An 18133-nucleotide genomic window follows, 5' to 3' on the forward strand; every position below is an offset into this window, starting at 1 on the left:
ATGCAGATTGTGCCAGTCTATAGTCAGGCCGAGAATCAAATTACCCGGGTAGACAGTTCAAGAATAATTGTGCCACTTACGTGCCATCCTGTTAGAAATACACACACACACACACACACACACACACACACACACACACACACACGCACACACACACACACACACACACACACACACACACACACACACACACACACACACACACACACACACACGATCCACTATTCAAGGACAAAAGTACTGTTGATTAAGAATTGCACCAGTAATACTTTGCCGGTTTTGCATAAGACAGGATAGAGCAGACCTGGTCTTCGGTGATTTAACACACCGACTTCCTCTACCCTTGTCTTTCCAGCTCAGGCATGAGGTTTAGTTTTAGTCCTTTCGCAATTTTCTTCCAGAGCAAGAAACCGTTTAGCATGTCATAATTATCAAAAAATTGCTCAATCTGGGTTTGCAATTGCCATTGAATGATGTGATATGGTGTGTATGGGTGGTTGCATATGAACAACTGCACTTACAGGGCCTTAAGAACGTATTCGCACCCCTTGACTTTTTTCACATTTTGTTGTGTTACAGCCTGAATTTTAAATCGATTAAAGTGGGATTTTTTTTGTCACTGATCTACACATAATACACCATAATGTCAAAGTGGAATCTTTTTTTTAGAAATTTTCACAAATTGATTAAAAATGACTTTAAAAAAAAATTATTAAAAAAAGAAAGAAAGCAACATACCCCCTTCCCATTGTGCGGAAAGTGCGTAAAGCAATCTTTCAGCACTCAAATGTGATATGCTACTCGTAATCTAATGACCAGTCTCAAATTGATCCTTGTTCCGGCAGTTAATGGCCTGCCCGTGGTTGTAATGGAAAGGGAGGTTTCTGATCAAACAATAAAGAGACCTGGGCTTTCTTTTCTCTCAACTGACTAACCTGCCTCACACCTTGCTCAGCGTTAGGACAAAGAAAGCAAGGACTTCAAGATTATTGGAATGTCCTGCGAAGCTGTCTGTGGGCCTATCGCTTTCCCATCGCAGACAGGTCAGTGGTCTCTCTGTCTTATACCTCCTCATTTCTCGTCTTGCATCCTCTGCTCTTTCTGTGCTTTGTTGTCCTCCCCACCCCCTCCCCCTGACAATTTGACAGTACGTACCAGGAATTTGCCGATGAGATCAAATTTATTCTTCAGATTGTTATTTAACACACATGATCAGATTGGTGGGAATTTAACACACATCAGAAGAAAAAAACAAGAGAACTTAACAGTGGTGAAAACACATCACCATCCCAGAAATACATTGCAAACTCAGATTGAGCAGAATATCGATGATGTTGGCATGCTCATTGTTTCTTGGTCCTTTTAAAGATGGTTGTGAAGGGAAGAAAACCGAGCCGTGTGCCAGAGCTGGGTCTAAGGGCCTGACAAAGTCCGTGAGTTACGGATAAAAGTGACACTTGGTCTGCTCCGTCCTGTTTGTTGCAGACTTAGGGTAGTACTCCATTCAATTCTTCATAGGCTGTGGGTTTTCTTTTTCCTTTAAATTGCTGGGTGGGCCAAAAGCCCCTTTACAGAGTTGACATAACCAGTTATTTAGATAAAATATATATATATTTCAGGCAGAGATGCTACAAATCGACCCGATTTGCCAGGTTTTTATCTCGGTGACATCTCTGATGTCAAATCATTTGATTGTTAATAAGCATGGTAATCTTGGTAAGTGTGTGTGCGTTCCGCACAAGTTTCAGAGGGCAACCTAAGGCAGTTATACATAACAAAAATCGCAAGTTCTATGGTGTCTAGCTAGTGATGATGTCGCTTGGCAACAAGAGGACAGCCTATAAAGCACATGTAGCTGGGGGAGCGGTAGTGGGGGGACAGGACATGTGCCCCCGGATAATATTTTGGTTTTGGATGCTGTGCCTGGGCTCCTTCTGGTACTCTTATATACCTTGTGTCTGTATCAGGAAGCCACTCTGAATGGCAAGTGAAAGGGATGGTACAACAGTACAATACCACATATCCAACAATGATGACGAGCGGTTTACTTCTCCCGATTGGAAACGTCAACACAGAGCGAGACAGACTTTAATCCTTCTTCTTATCAGCAACCGGAACCGACACAGTTACTAACAACACGGAGGCGGAGAAGTCCTTTTCAATGCCGGGGAATGTAAGATTGCCAAGTCTGAGTTTAACACATAACGTAGCTTAAGTAAGTTCTGGTTCTTTGCAGGGATGAAAATAACCGATCACACATAGTTTTGTTCATAAACATAATAGTGACAACTTTCAGAACACAATGTGGTGCAGGACATGCTACTTGTTGAGGCTCGAGGGCGTTGATAACATCACGCACACACTGCGGTTATTCAGACTTTTTGTGCCTGAAGAAGTTCTAGGACGAGGTCCTCCTCAACAATTTCATTGTGATCGATCTGTTTTTTTGTGGGGTAGCAACTAGCAGACTTTTGGGGTATGACTCTCATCCTCCTCATCCTCCTTCATCCTCAGGTGATGAAGGTGGTTAATGGAAGAAAGCATTCATCATGGGCAGCTAGGGTTGGGTTATGGGGTGAAAGAGCAGGGAAAGAAAGGCCAAAAAAGGGAGGAGGGAAATAAATGCCAACTTGTCCTCGATGAAGGAACAGCATGCCAGTGCTTCTGCTTGTTTGCGGAGATGAAAATGATGTTGAGAATCCATCGCATCCCGGAGTGAGACATTTGAAACGAGGGTCACCAGCCCATCGGGGAGAGATACACCATTGAGTGACAAACAAAGGCTTTACAGTCCATGAGAAGTTCAGATTTAACAAGGAATAACTTGGCATGACAGAGGATGCTCAGTCTGCAGCTGACTTTGAGGGTCAACTTTAATATCTTGCTTTTTCTGGGGTTGTGACTGATTGTGAGGCCCAGAAAAGGGTTTACCACAAATCTGCGCAAACAAATGTCAAGAATGGTCTGCATAGGATTTGAATTGGCTGTTATTACTGTCTGAAGGCCCTTGATGTTTATCCATTAACCAAAGGGAAACAATGAATTGCATTCACCATTCACAGTGTATGGTTAAAGTTCCCCAGGCTAAATTAAAGTTTAATGGAGCTGTATTATCTGATATCCTTTCCATTTTGAATATTGAGATTGTTCAAAAGTTGACCTCGACTTACATAATTGAGCCTTACCTGTCAGACAGGCCTGCGTTTCTAATTCAGAGGCCTCGTGTCGGTGCTGACGTCGGATGATCTTCCATCGAAGCAAGAAAAACGTTGTGCCTGTTTGTAGTCCTTCAAACTCTACCCATCTCAACATTTTCCTTTTGCTCCACATGTGCATTTCTCTCTCCTCCCCTTTGGTCTGTGGCTGCCTCTTCTTGATCGATGTTCCATTCTGGTTGTACTGTGGTTTGACTGGTTTGTCAGGTTCTAGCAAGTAGCAGCCGCCTTTGCTTGACTGCTCATGCCACATCGTGCTAATTAATCAAAGCCACCGTCCTTCAACAAACCCATCTGAAGTAGCCTCGTAGCGGGTGGGATTTACATTGTGCACTGTCGACCAAGATGTCATCAAAGCATGTGACACCTTGTCACAATGTCTGTTTTTCTGGCCATCTTCAAAATTGCACTTAAAATGCATTTCGTTTCCAACATGATAGGAAACTTTGGCAAGGGAGATATTGAATTTTTTTTTTCTTTCCATTTCTGGGAGCACAGATGCAGTGCAGTGCCCGCCACTGATGCAGTGCCCCCCGTTTCCAATAAACTTGTACTCATTTTGCCGACATCGGAAGGATGACAGGCTGAGTCAACCCACCTGGTGTTATTTAACGGAAGGGCAGGGGCTCAAACTCAAAACCCTAAGATCTCAAGCCAGCCAACTTAACCGCTAGGCCACTCAAAACCCTAAGATCTTAAGCCAGCCAACTTAACCGCTAGGCCACTCAAAACCCTAAGATCTTAAGCCAGCCAACTTAACCGCTAGGCCACTCAAAACCCTGAGATCTTAAGCCAGCCAACTTAACCGCTCAGCCACTCAAAACCCTAAGATCTTAAGCCAGCCAACTTAACCGCTAGGCCACTCAAAACCCTGAGATCTTAAGCCAGCCAACTTAACCGCTCAGCCACTCAAAACCCTAAGATCTTAAGCCAGCCAACTTAACCGCTAGGCCACTCAAAACCCTGAGATCTTAAGCCAGCCAACTTAACTGCTCAGCCACTCAAAACCCTAAGATCTTAAGCCAGCCAACTTAACCGCTAGGCCACTCAAAACCCTCAGATCTTAAGCCAGCCAACTTAACCGCTAGGCCACTCAAAACCCTAAGATCTTAAGCCAGCCAACTTTTAGCTCTTTCACGAGCCTCGATTCAGTACACAAAAAAAACAAAAAAAAAAACCCACTAGGCCACTCAAAACCCGAAGATCTCAAGCCAGCCAACTTAACTGCTCGGCCACTCAAAACCCTAAGACCTTAAGCCAGCCAACTTAACCGCTAGGCCACTCAAAACCCTAAGACCTTAAGCCAGCCAACTTAACCGCTAGGCCACTCAAAACCCTAAGATCTTAAGCCAGCCAACTTTTAGCTCTTTCACGAGCCTCGATTCAGTACACAAAAAAACCAAAAAAAAAACCCACTAGGCCACTCAAAACCCGAAGATCTCAAGCCAGCCAACTTAACTGCTAGGCCACTCAAAACCCTAAGACCTTAAGCCAGCCAACTTAACCGCTAGGCCACTCAAAACCCTAAGACCTTAAGCCAGCCAACTTCACCGCTAGGCCACTCAAAACCCTAAGATCTCAAGCCAGCCAACTTAACCGCTAGGCCACTCAAAACCCTAAGATCTTAAGCCAGCCAACTTAACCGCTTGGCCACTCAAAACCCTAAGATCTTAAGCCAGCCAACTTAACCGCTAGGCCACTCAAAACCCTAAGATCTTAAGCCAGCCAACTTAACCGCTAGGCCACTCAAAACCCTAAGATCTTAAACCAGCCAACTTAACCGCTAGGCCAACACCAGGCTTGGAGAATTGAGATGGAGTACATTGTTTTCCAGGGCTTATACTCATGAGCATGGTTTTGAAAGCATTTCAGCGATAATACTATTCATCAATTCACGATAGTATAGTATAATAATTGTGGGTTCAAAGATGCGTTGAAATTACAACATTAGCTTGTCACAAACCGAGATGGGCAACCACAATGTTGAGTTGTTAGGGAAATGATGAGAATTTGACTGACATGGTACCAACATTGCACAGCTGTGCTCCATGTTTTCATTCTGGCCTGAGTTAAAGTTTATGCCAACAAATAGATTTAACTAGATGGTATTCATAGAATACTTACCCTGCGCAGTCAACTTGGTGCGAGCCAACTCTTCTGTTTTTGAACGGTTTTTTTCTTTGATCCAATATGGCTGCCACATCACGTGAGTGATTCCATCAAAAATTTATGTTCTCTAATATAATTGTTGCGTAGATCAGGCTCAATAAATTTCATTTCAACAAATGTCTGATCAGACTATGGGTTGTCCGTGTCGAAATATGACGTCATAATTACGGCTCCAATGACGTCATCACCTGTACCAAGATGGCATTTTCTTCAAGATGTTTTTCAAAGTTTTTCCAAGATGGCGCCAGTACCATGTGACCTATGACGTCATAATTATCATTAAAATATTCTCCAGGAGGAGGCATTCCTATGGTGAAAGTTTCATATCAATCGGACCAAGAATTGCAGAGAAAAAAAATTCATACTAATGGGTCTACTTGTCGAATTATGACGTCAAAGTTAAGGTACCAATGAAATCATCATTAACATATTTTATTCCCCATGGGGGAGTACGTACTTGACAATGAGCCACGTTTCAATTTCTTCCATGAGCGGTTTCGGAGATATAGAGGTGCAACGTTTTTCGATTTTTACAATATGGCACCTGTACCACGTGACCTATGACGTTATAATTATGAATAAAATAATTATACAGGATCCAATGGTAAAAATTTGTGTCAATCGGACCAACGGTTGCCGAGAAAATGATTTTTTTAAATGCAGACACGTCACACGTACGGACATACGCAACCGAATTCCTAACCTCGCTTTTCGCTTCGCGAGCGCAAGGTAAATATATCACTATTGACCTATATAATCTTTACCTAAGTGGTTTCTACTTACATTAATACCAAAATCACACCTTAAATGTCTTCAAGAGAGCGACGGCCTAACAATGGCATTATCCCCCAAATATTCCTACAGGTCGCACAGGATCTGCCTGCAACCCTCTCATGGTTAAACTGCCAAAATCAAGACTCTCTGCTCACCTTCACTCCTTCATTCCACTTTTCTCCCGCCTCTGGAACAAACTCCCACACTCCTTTCAATCCCACTCCTCCCTCCAGGTCTTTTAAACAGCTGTTCACCACCATCTCTTATCATCCCCCATCCAAAACCTTGATCTGTTCTACCTCCGCTAATTCACCCCAGATCCACTTTTTTTGAAATACCAACTTCTTTCCTGGAAGTCCTAGCAGTGTCCATGTGTTTTTATCTCTCCCACCCGTGCCCGCCTTCCCACGCCTCCTCCCTCCAAGCCCTCTCCCTCCCACAGATCTCCCGATGTCCCTGCTCTCAAATGTTGTACTTGTGTGCTTCCCTCTCTCTCCCCATCTTGTCTCCCGCTCCCTTTATTATATGTTTTGTGTGTCAGTTTTTTTTTTTTGATTAATGTTTGCTCTTACACGAGCCTCGATTTTGTATCCAAAAAATATTATCCTTACCTCGGTTGAACACTTTCGGTGATCGATCATTCTTTAGATATTCTCTCCAAATGTGGAACCCTTCACCTTTTTAAAATTCGTACAGCTTCATGAATCCTCATTTTAAAATCTCTCTGAAAATTCCAAATTTTTACAGTTGCTTTTTTTTTGGGGGGGGGGGGGGGGGGATAATATTCACTTTTCTTTTTCCAGAAATGCATTGAATTTTTGCCCCGTAAATGCAAGCACTAAATTAGGAATCGATCGAGTGATTGCTTTTAAGGGTTGTATGAGTTATGGGTCGCAGTCGGTTTGAAAGGAACTTTGCTCTGCATGATCTCACAATCTTGCTGTGTCGTAATGTGAGTGAGCCGTGCGTTTCCTTTCCGGGTAACCACACAGTGCTGAGTTTGTGAAAGCATCCTGTCTGAAAGGACAAGGCAACCTGCAACACTGACACCACTCTTACATACACAAATCTGCTGCGATTTCTCATGAGATCTGATCAAAAAGAAACCGATAAATCCCATGAGAAAAAATTTCTTTCCAAGTGCAAACTAAACAAACGTTCTTCCAAATTTTCCGTCACACGTTGAAACTGATTCAAATGTAGCATTCTTACCCGAGGTACTCACTCTGCCTGAGAATCACGACTATCTCATCTTACAACCAAGGCACTTATAATGTACATTTGCTTTTTATCATTGACAAATTTGAGTGTCACGTGGGCTGTACCTGGTGTTATTTAACGCTGGGTGTGGTCCAGGAAGCAAATTTCATAGGGATGCTTTCACGTGATCACTTCTTGTGATCATCCCTACCTTGTTTGCATACTTTTTGGAGTAACATCCCGACATCCTTTTGCATTTAAAAAAATTTTTTTTAATAATAAAAAAAATATATATATAGATGTTCTACTACTGATTTACAAATGTTGTAGTACAAACTTTATGGACGTGCTCACATTGCAATGGAAATACTGTACATTATAGATCTAACATTCTAAATACACTTTGGTCTTTGGTTAATGTCATGCTTACGTCATTAAAAACACCAAAGTTCTGTAAAACGATGTTAAATGGACCAATTTATCTCATAATAATTAATGTAAATAGGGCAGAGTCAGACCTCAAGAGTTAATTACCCATTCACACCATAATTCACACCTCATTGACACGGTCTTGCTCCAGCACTCTTCCACCATTTCACACATCATTTCGTTCTCGCCACATGATACGAGGGACAGCATTCTCCTCACATGACATGAGGGACAGCATTCTCCTTACACATGACATGAGGGACAGTATTCTCCCAACATGACATGAGCGGCAGCATTCTCCTCACATGACATGAGGGACAGCATTCTCCTCACATGACATGAGGGACAGCATTCTCCCAACATGACATGAGCGGCAGCATTCTCCCAACATGACATGAGGGACAGTATTCTCCCAACATGACATGAGCGGCAGCATTCTCCCAACATGACATGAGGGACAGTATTCTCCCAACATGACATGAGCGGCAGCATTCTCCTCACATGACATGAGGGACAGCATTCTCCTCACATGACATGAGGGACAGCATTCTCCCAACATGACATGAGCGGCAGCATTCTCCCAACATGACATGAGGGACAGTATTCTCCCAACATGACATGAGCGGCAGCATTCTCCTCACATGACATGAGGGACAGCATTCTCCTCACATGACATGAGGGACAGTATTCTCCCAACATGACAGGGACAGTATTCTCCCAACATGACAGGGACAGTATTCTCCCAACATGACAGGGACACCATTCTCCCAACATGACATGATGGACAGCATTCTCCCAACATGACATGAGCGGCAGCATTCTCCCAACATGACATGAGCGACAGCATTCTCCCAACATGACATGAGGGACAGTATTCTCCCAACATGACAGGGACAGTATTCTCCCAACATGACAGGGACACCATTCTCCCAACATGACATGATGGACAGCATTCTCCGAACATGACATGAGCGGCAGCATTCTCCCAACATGACATGAGCGGCAGCATTCTCCCAACATGACATGATGGACAGTATTCTCCCAACATGACATGAGCGGCAGCATTCTCCCAACATGACAGGGACAGCATTCTCCCAACATGACATGAGCGGCAGCATTCTCCCAACATGACAGGGACAGCATTCTCCCAACATGACATGAGCGGCAGCATTCTCCCAACATGACATGAGCGGCAGCATTCTCCCAACATGACAGGGACACCATTCTCCCAACATGACATGATGGACAGCATTCTCCCAACATGACATGAGCGGCAGCATTCTCCCAACATGACATGAGCGGCAGCATCCTCCCAACATGACATGAGGGACAGTATTCTCCCAACATGACATGATGGACAGTATTCTCCCAACATGACATGAGCGGCAACATTCTCCCAACATGACATGAGCGGCAGCATTCTCCCAACATGACATGAGCGGCAGCATTCTCCCAACATGACATGAGCGGCAGTATTCTCCCAACATGACATGAGCGGCAGTATTCTCCCAACATGACATGAGCGGCAGCATTCTCCCAACATGACATGAGCGGCAGTATTCTCCCAACATGACATGAGCGGCAGCATTCTCCCAACATGACATGAGCGGCAGCATTCTCCCAACATGACATGAGCGGCAGTATTCTCCCAACATGACATGAGGGACAGTATTCTCCCAACATGACATGAGCGGCAGCATTCTCCCAACATGACATGAGCGGCAGCATTCTCCCAACATGACATGAGCGGCAGCATTCTCCCAACATGACATGAGCGGCAGTATTCTCCCAACATGACATGAGCGGCAGCATTCTCCCAGCATGACATGAGCGGCAGTATTCTCCCAACATGACATGAGCGGCAGCATTCTCCCAACATGACATGAGCGGCAGCATTCTCCCAACATGACATGAGCGGCAGTATTCTCCCAACATGACATGAGGGACAGTATTCTCCCAACATGACATGAGCGGCAGCATTCTCCCAACATGACATGAGCGGCAGCATTCTCCCAACATGACATGAGCGGCAGCATTCTCCCAACATGACATGAGCGGCAGCATTCTCCCAACATGACATGATGGACAGTATTCTCCCAACATGACATGAGCGGCAGCATTCTCCCAACATGACATGAGCGGCAGCATTCTCCCAACATGACATGAGCGGCAGCATTCTCCCAACATGACATGAGCGGCAGCATTCTCCCAACATGACATGATGGACAGTATTCTCCCAACATGACATGAGCGGCAGCATTCTCCCAACATGACATGAGCGGCAGCATTCTCCCAACATGACATGAGCGGCAGCATTCTCCCAACATGACATGAGCGGCAGCATTCTCCCAACATGACATGAGCGGCAGCATTCTCCCAGCATGACATGAGCGGCAGCATTCTCCCAACATGACATGAGCGGCAGCATTCTCCCAACATGACATGAGGGACAGTATTCTCCCAACATGACATGATGGCCACATTCTCCCAACATGACAGGGACACCATTCTCCCAACATGACATGATGGACAGCATTCTCCGAACATGACATGAGCAGCAGCATTCTCCCAACATGACATGAGCGGCAGCATTCTCCCAACATGACATGAGGGACAGTATTCTCCCAACATGACATGAGGGACAGTATTCTCCCAACATGACATGAGGGACAGTATTCTCCCAACATGACATGAGGGACAGTATTCTCCCAACATGACATGAGGGACAGTATTCTCCCAACATGTCATGAGGGACAGTATTCTCCCAACATGACATGAGCGGCAGCATTCTCCCAACATGACATGAGGGACAGTATTCTCCCAACATGACAGGGACACCATTCTCCCAACATGACATGATGGACAGCATTCTCCGAACATGACATGAGCGGCAGCATTCTCCCAACATGACATGAGCGGCAGCATTCTCCCAACATGACATGAGCGGCAGCATTCTCCCAACATGACATGAGGGACAGTTTCTCCCAACATGATATGAGCAGCAGCATTCTCCCAACATGACATGAGGGACAGTATTCTCCCAACATGACAGGGACAGTATTCTCCCAACATGACATGAGGGACAGCATTCTCCGAACATGACATGAGCGGCAGCATTCTCCCAACATGACATGAGGGACAGTATTCTCACAACATGACAGGGACAGTATTCTCCCAACATGACAGGGACACCATTCTCCCAACATGACATGATGGACAGCATTCTCCCAACATGACATGAGGGATAGTATTCTCCCAACATGACATAAGGGACAGCATTCTCCCAACATGACATGACGGACAGTATTCTCCCAACATGACATGATGGACAGCATTCTCCCAACATGACATGAGGGTAGTATTCTCCCAACATGACATGAGGGACAGCATTCTCCTCACGTGACATGAGGGACAGCATTCTCCTCACGTGACATGAGGGACAGCATTCTCCTCACGTGACATTATGGACAGCATTCTCCTCACATGACATGAGGGACAGCATTTTTCCTCACATGACATGAGGGACAGCATTCTCCCCACGTGACATGAGGGACAGCATTCTCCCCACGTGACATGAGGGACAGCATTCTCCTCGTGACATGAGGGACCATTCTCCCCACGTGACATGAGGGACAGCATTCTTCACACGTGACATGAGGGACAGCATTCTCCCCCACATGACATGAAGGACAGCATTCGCCTCACGTGACATGAGGGACAGCATTCTCCTCATGTGACATGAGGGACAGCATTCTCCTCACGAGACATGAGGGACAGCATTTACCTCACATGACATGAGGGACAGCATTCTCCTCACATGACACGAGGGACAGCATTGTCCCCACATGACACGAGGGACAGCATTGTCCCCACATGACATGAGGGACAGCATTCTCCCCACGTGACATGAGGGACAGCATTCTCCCCACATGACATGAGGGACAGCATTCTCCCCACGTGACATGAGGGACAGTATTCTCCCAACATGACATGAGGGACAGTATTCTCCCCACATGACATAAGCGACAGCATTCTCCCCACATGACATGAGGGCAGTATTCTCCCAACATGACATGAGCGACAGCATTCTCCCCACATGACATGAGCGACAGCATTCTCCTCACGTGACATGATGGACAGCATTCTCCTCACGTGACATGAGCCCCAGCATTCTCCTCACATGACACGAGGGACAGCATTCTCCCCACGTGACATGAAGGAAAGCATTAACCTCACGGTACATGAGGGCCAGCATTCACCTCACATGACATGAGGGACAGCATTCTCCCCATGTGACATGAGGCACAGCATTCGCCCCACATGACATGAGGGACAGTATTCTCCCCACATGACGTGAGGGACAGCATTCTCCTCACGTGGCACGAGATAAATCACCGTTAACCACACCCATTTAGATCTGATTGGCCCAAGAGCAAATGTGTCCAACAGCCCCGCCCCCATCAGGCTGATTGACAGTCATAGTCCCGCCCCCATCAGGCTGTTTGACAGTCATAGTCCCGCCCCCATCAGGCTGATTGACAGTCATAGTCCTGCCCCCATCAGGCTGATTGACAGTCATAGTCCTGCCCCCATCAGGCTGATTGACAGTCATAGTCCCGCCCCCATCAGGCTGATTGACAGTCATAGTCCTGCCCCCATCAGGCTGATTGACAGTCATAGTCCCGCCCCCATCAGACTGATTGACAGTCATAGTCCCGCCACCCCTCTGATGCCTTCCTATTTCTTTACAAAGGAATACAGTTTTGCATAATTTTTGTGGAATCCTATCAAACCATTAAAGTTACAATAGCAAAGGATGCTGCACCAAGGAAATATCTGTCAGATGGTACCAGAATCATTGCTATTGAGAGAGGCAGCTCGGAAATACACCATCGGAAGATTCTTATTATGATGAACGAGTTGAAGATTTGCCAGTTTTGACCGATCTGTGTTGCTTTTGCTTTTGCCTTGGTCTGGAGAACTGAAAAGTGATACCCACCTAGACAATCAGCTGAATAGACCAGGTAGGCTCTCATATGTAGCCTAAGAGACTTTTTAGAGAAGATACTCTAACCTTAGCTTTCTATATAACAGGTAGGACCGACATTGTTTTGCAGGTAGGCACTCTCTCTCTGATATGTGCACACTCTGATTATACAGACTGAGGCAAACGTATTTAAAGTAGGAATTGTTCACCTGGTATTCTTCACTTTGTTCCTCAGACTCGCCAACAAGCAGGACAATGAAAGAGCCCTTTGTGAAGCAGAAATTATTGAACACCTCTCGCTGGAGCAGCTCGTCAACAAGAACAAGTGTCTGTGCAAGATCGTAAGTCTTGGTCTGCAGTTTACCTCTCCTTGTCACCCTGAACTGTTCAATGTTATCGCAGTGTCATGACTTTAATCATTGCACAACTGCAATGTTGTTTCACCTTAAAATCAGGTTATGTTGAACTTCTCTTCTAGATTAAAGGAAGAAGGTTAAACTGGCTCAAACTCAAGACCCTAAGATCTTAAGCCAGCCACGTTAACCCATAAGCCAATGCTATGCTTTGGCAATCCAAGTGCTGAACCAGTATCTGATCCTTCCCAGGTTATCAGAGAGAGAAGCTACATGGGATGTGGTATTGTATGGCATATTATGGAAGTCATCGGCTAAGAAGAAAATAGGTTTTTCCTTGCATGTAAACCACCTTTAGAGGCCATTTTCCCCCGCAGAGCAGGGGTTGGCCTTTTTTTGGGCACCATGTTCCCCTTTTTGAAGTCCCCCGCAGAGCAGGGGTTGGCCTTTTTTGGGGCACCATGGTCCCCTTTTTGAAGTTCCCCGCAGAGCAGGGGTTGGCCTTTTTTTGGGCACCATGGTCCCCTTTTTGAAGTTCCCCACAGAGCAGGGGTTGGCCTTTTTCGGGCACCTTGGTCCCCTTTTTGAAGCAATGTTTTATGGCCGGAAGCCGTTCCTGCCGCTAACTCTGTTGGTCACCTCTTGCGACACACAGGGAATTACCAGGGAGCTGGTACTCAATTTGCCGACCTCGGAAGGATGACAGGCTGAGTCAACCCCCCTGGCGTTAATTTAGCGATTGACCAGGATTCGAACCCAGGATCCTAGGATCCCAAGCTGGCACCCTAACCGCTAAGCCAACACCAGGCTTCCCATGCATGTGAAAGGTTATTAATGCATACTAGGGTGGCCCTGATTTTTAAAGGTTTGAAATGTTACGCTCTCACCCTCTACAACTGGTCCATTTGCCATAAAACCAAAACAGGCCACATGTCAGCTAAATTCATAAATATGTAGAGGTAGTCCAGCACCCTTGAACATTTCTCCCTAGAGGCCATGTGATTGAGGTCACGTAACACTAAAAACACATATCACAGATAATACAGTATGCATCACAGAAATATATAAACACCGTTTGATAAAACATGCTTACGAATAATTATCACATCTATGGACGAGAAATATAAAATATACAAAAAATAAAATATATATAAAATCTTGATTCTTGAAGGTGCCTGGACTACCTCCAAATATAAACAGACTTGTACGAAATTTTGACTGCAGTGTTTCTATCCAAACTGGATCAGATATAGGCCATGAGAACATTCAAATTAACATTGTAAAATTTTCACCCCGTTTAAGGGCCACCCTAATTGCATACAGTAATCGGAAGAGGTATATGGGTGCAAGATGCTGGCTTGGGGCACTCCAGCCTCTTTTGGCAGAACATATAAGAGGACTCCGTGGAGAGCTACAAACTGTCAACGTTTGGTGGGGAAGTCGGCAAGCCATGAAAGATATTCAGGAGATATTGAATATCCGTTCTTCGCAGGATTGCCTTAGCTCAGAAATGGCTGTTTATCTTTTATAAAATGATTTTCCTTCTTGTGTAAGCTGGAGAGATATTATATTTATTACCCTGTGCTAGCAGGAAAAAATGGTATAGATAGAACTACTGCATATGGAAGTTGTACTCTCACATACCATAGTTGGTTACAGGTCCAACTTCAGTAGTCTACAATCGTCTGGTATTGGATGGAGAAGGTGAAAAACTTTCAAAACATTGGGATACCGGCTCAGTAATCATCAAAATACCAATCAAATATAATCATCATAAAAAGTAGACACCTCACCTGGTGAAGCCAAATGACTGGAGGTTTACCTTAAGGGAAAGAGGCCAAATGGCCACGATGAGGCATTGCATCGGAAGCAGGAAATTTGGAGGGATGTGGGTGTAAGAGCGGGCGGAGTGAAGTGGGGGTGCGTGGAACCTATTGGAGGGAATTAGTAATGTTCCGTATTCTTGCCTGTTGTGTGCTCATGGAAATTCATTAGGATTGCTATAATGCATCTAACATTGTAATCTGGATTTGTTACCCATCAGCAGCTACTTCTAATGAACAGGAATCTTGTCAGTGTGAAATTGGGAGTTTTACCAAGGACCTTCTGGTGTTCAGTTATTAGCCTGATCGCAGAAGGAACTCAGCTAAGAGGTATTTTGCTTAAAACATTTAGGTGAGATATGCGGTACAATACTATAATTACTATATATGCAAAAAGAAGAAGAGTACAAACAAGAAAATAAATAAAATATTGGTCAGGTTCACAATGTTTTTTTCGTTCAAAATCATGGTAGATTAGCAAACCTATACATTTTTGGAAACGTTATTACATGGAAAATCTGAAAATCAATGTTTACATTTGCCAATTCCGACCAATTCGATTCGACCAATTCGACCAATTCGACCAATCGACCAATTCCATTCGACCAATTCGACCATTCGACCAATCGCTTCGATCGACCATTCGACCATTCGACCAATTCGATCGATTCGATTCATCGAATTCGATTCGATCGACCATTCCGACCAATTCGATTTGCCAATCAATTTGACCGACCTTTGCTTGTGTGGAACGGACTGTGAAAACGATGCGGACTATATTGTCGGATACGACACACAGGACAGTGATGACGAACTCTAAATGGCATATTCTGTAATCGTGTATGTGTGATGCCATTGACTGCCTGTGTATATTTTGTCATTGACTGCCTGTGTAGATGTGAAGTTATACTGACTGCATGTGTATATATGATTTTGCTGACTGCCTGTGTATGTTTGGTGATATGAATTATTGTGACACATTTTGATGTTATTAACTGCCTGTACAAAATGATAACATGTATTTGATTATGCAACTTATCGCGAATATAAAGACAGTATTTTGCAAATCAAAACCTTTGATTCGTGTCTTACCATTCCCCATAGCACTAATTTGATACTTTCATTGGATTCCTTGTCCCTGAAAATATAGGTTTAGTATATTTTAAAAAGTTTTTAGGGTAATTCGAGGCAGAAATAGAACAAAATATGTATTTTACAGTGGCCATTTGAAAATCCTAAATGGCCACCATACAGGTATCTCTCCAAATGTAAACATTGATTTTTAGTTTCCTTATGCTATAACCTTTCCAAAAATGTATAGGTTTGCTAATCTACCATGATTTTGAACGAAATATAATTTATTGACATAGTGAACCTGACTAAATACTGAAATTTCCTTTTTTGAGTCTGAAACTTAAAATGCATTTTTAACATTGATCCACAAATCAATTTACCCGTTTGGCATTCCCTTCTGAGAGCCTTTTAAAATGTATTTACACATTAAGCTTCATGAGGTTAAAAAGGAAGATATAAACAAAGTGGGTCTCCAAGTGTCCATCGTGCATGTGTATGACCTATTACTGTGGCGTCACCCCTCCAAAAAGAGTTTCTTCATTTCACCTTTCTAAATCAATATGCACATCTTGCTAGGCCATAACACTGCAGAATAGTGTGAAAATGGCCGTAGAAAGTTTTATTTAAATTCTCCTCAATGGCTGGACGGATTTTGATAATCCTTTTCAAAGGCAACAACATTCTACATTTCATTTTGTGAGATCATATTGAAGTTCATTAAACGGTATTGCCCACCAAAGATACTGTTCATTATTATTAGTTGGAAAAAAATCTTAAATAACTGTTCCTTTACACTGGGATTTTTTCTGTATGGTATTTACAAGCTCTTTCAAGAGCCTGATATACATCAATGAAATCAATCTCTCATTCAGCTACAGTGCCCCCATAAGTATTGGAACAGTGAAGTCAAATCTGGTTATTATTGTTACTAGTGTGACTCGGCACACTCCGCGCGCCTCACCACACGTCGTTTCAGAGGGATAGGCATCTTTGACCATTTCAGTGTCTTTGGGGTCTTCAGGGTGTTTTGGGTCTTCAGGTTGTTTTGGGTCTTCAGGTTGTTTTGGGTCTTCAGGTTGTTTTGGGTCTTTTGGTTGTTTTGGGTTTTGGTTGTTTTGGGTTGGTTTTTGGTTGGTTTGGTTGTTTTGGGTCTTCAGGTTGTTTTGGGTCTTCAGGTCTTTTGTGTCTTTGGGTTATTTTGGGTCTTCAGGGTCTTTTGGGTCTTCGGTGTCTTCAGGGCCTTTTGGGTCTTAAGGGTATTTTTGTTCCTCTGGGGATTTAAGGGTCTTTGGGGTCTTCAGGGTGTTTTGGGTCTTCAGGGTGTTTTGGGTCTTCAGGGTGTTTTGGGTCTTCAGGGTGTTTTGGGTCTTCGGGGTGTTTTGGTCTTTGGGGTGTTTTGGGTCTTTGGGGTCTTTAAGGGTATTTTGGGGCTTCAGGGGTCTTGGTGGTCTTAAGGGTCTCGGGGGACTTAAAGGGTCGTCAAAGTGCTGAAGGGTCTCAGCAGTCTAAACGTAAGTTAAGAGGGTGTTAGTTATATTTGAAGAAGAAGAAGACGTTTTGGTCGCATCTAAACATACATACAAACCGACATAACCATATACGTTTACTCTATTATAATAAAGATTAAGGCCTTGCCCTCCCCCCTCCCCCCCCCCCCCCCCCCCCCCAAATAGAGAAGCCAAACTACACCTATGGTTGCAAGTCTGGATGTGATCGACCCAGGACTGCAGGAGGAGTAGCGTGACAAACACATATACACACACAAACACTAACGACACACACACACACACACACACACACACACACACACACACAAACACTAAAGACACACACACACACACACACACACACACACACACACACACACACACACACACACACACACTGTGTCGTTAGTTTTATATGCACATAAAAATTGCTGTTGTTCTACAATGGTAAAACATATATGCATAAAAATACCAATAAATAAAAGCTGACCTTCTTGCACTCTTGCCTCATATTCACCTTTTGATCTGGATTCCAAATTTATTGAGTAAAAGCAATTATAACAAATTTGACTTCACTATTCCAATACTCATGGAGGGCAATGTATATGCTGTGGAATGCGGT

General features: G+C 44.2%; 3 protein-coding genes across 5 annotated transcripts in view; 1 reads left to right on the top strand and 2 right to left on the bottom strand.

Annotated features, from left to right (window-relative positions):
- Positions 1 to 18133, bottom strand: part of SNX14 (sorting nexin 14) — a 776643-nt gene that overhangs the window by 457079 nt on the left and 301431 nt on the right. The gene's annotated exons all lie outside the window — the stretch shown is intronic.
- ARL13B (ARF like GTPase 13B) overlaps positions 1 to 18133 on the top strand; it is a 104174-nt gene that overhangs the window by 66548 nt on the left and 19493 nt on the right. Inside the window, exon 5 of the mRNA XM_078774026.1 lies at positions 13010 to 13115. Coding sequence (XP_078630152.1) covers positions 13010 to 13115 — 106 coding nt within the window. The remainder of the gene's footprint in view (positions 1 to 13009; positions 13116 to 18133) is intronic.
- Positions 1 to 18133, bottom strand: part of STX11 (syntaxin 11) — a 64317-nt gene that overhangs the window by 12810 nt on the left and 33374 nt on the right. Inside the window, exon 1 of one of the 3 annotated variants that reach the window (XM_068110910.2) lies at positions 14921 to 14992. The exons of 1 other annotated variant lie outside the window; for it this stretch is intronic. In XM_068110910.2, the coding sequence (XP_067967011.2) occupies positions 14921 to 14991 (71 nt within the window). In that variant the 5' untranslated portion in view covers position 14992. Of the gene's footprint in view, positions 1 to 3185; positions 3329 to 14920; positions 14993 to 18133 lie in introns of those variants that run through there. One more of the 3 variants, XM_078774028.1, reaches the window with a different exon arrangement.

This window comes from Myxine glutinosa, chromosome 3 (assembly GCF_964187855.1).
Source record: "Myxine glutinosa chromosome 3, kmMyxGlut1.1, whole genome shotgun sequence".
In the NCBI taxonomy this organism is placed as follows: domain Eukaryota; kingdom Metazoa; phylum Chordata; class Myxini; order Myxiniformes; family Myxinidae; genus Myxine; species Myxine glutinosa.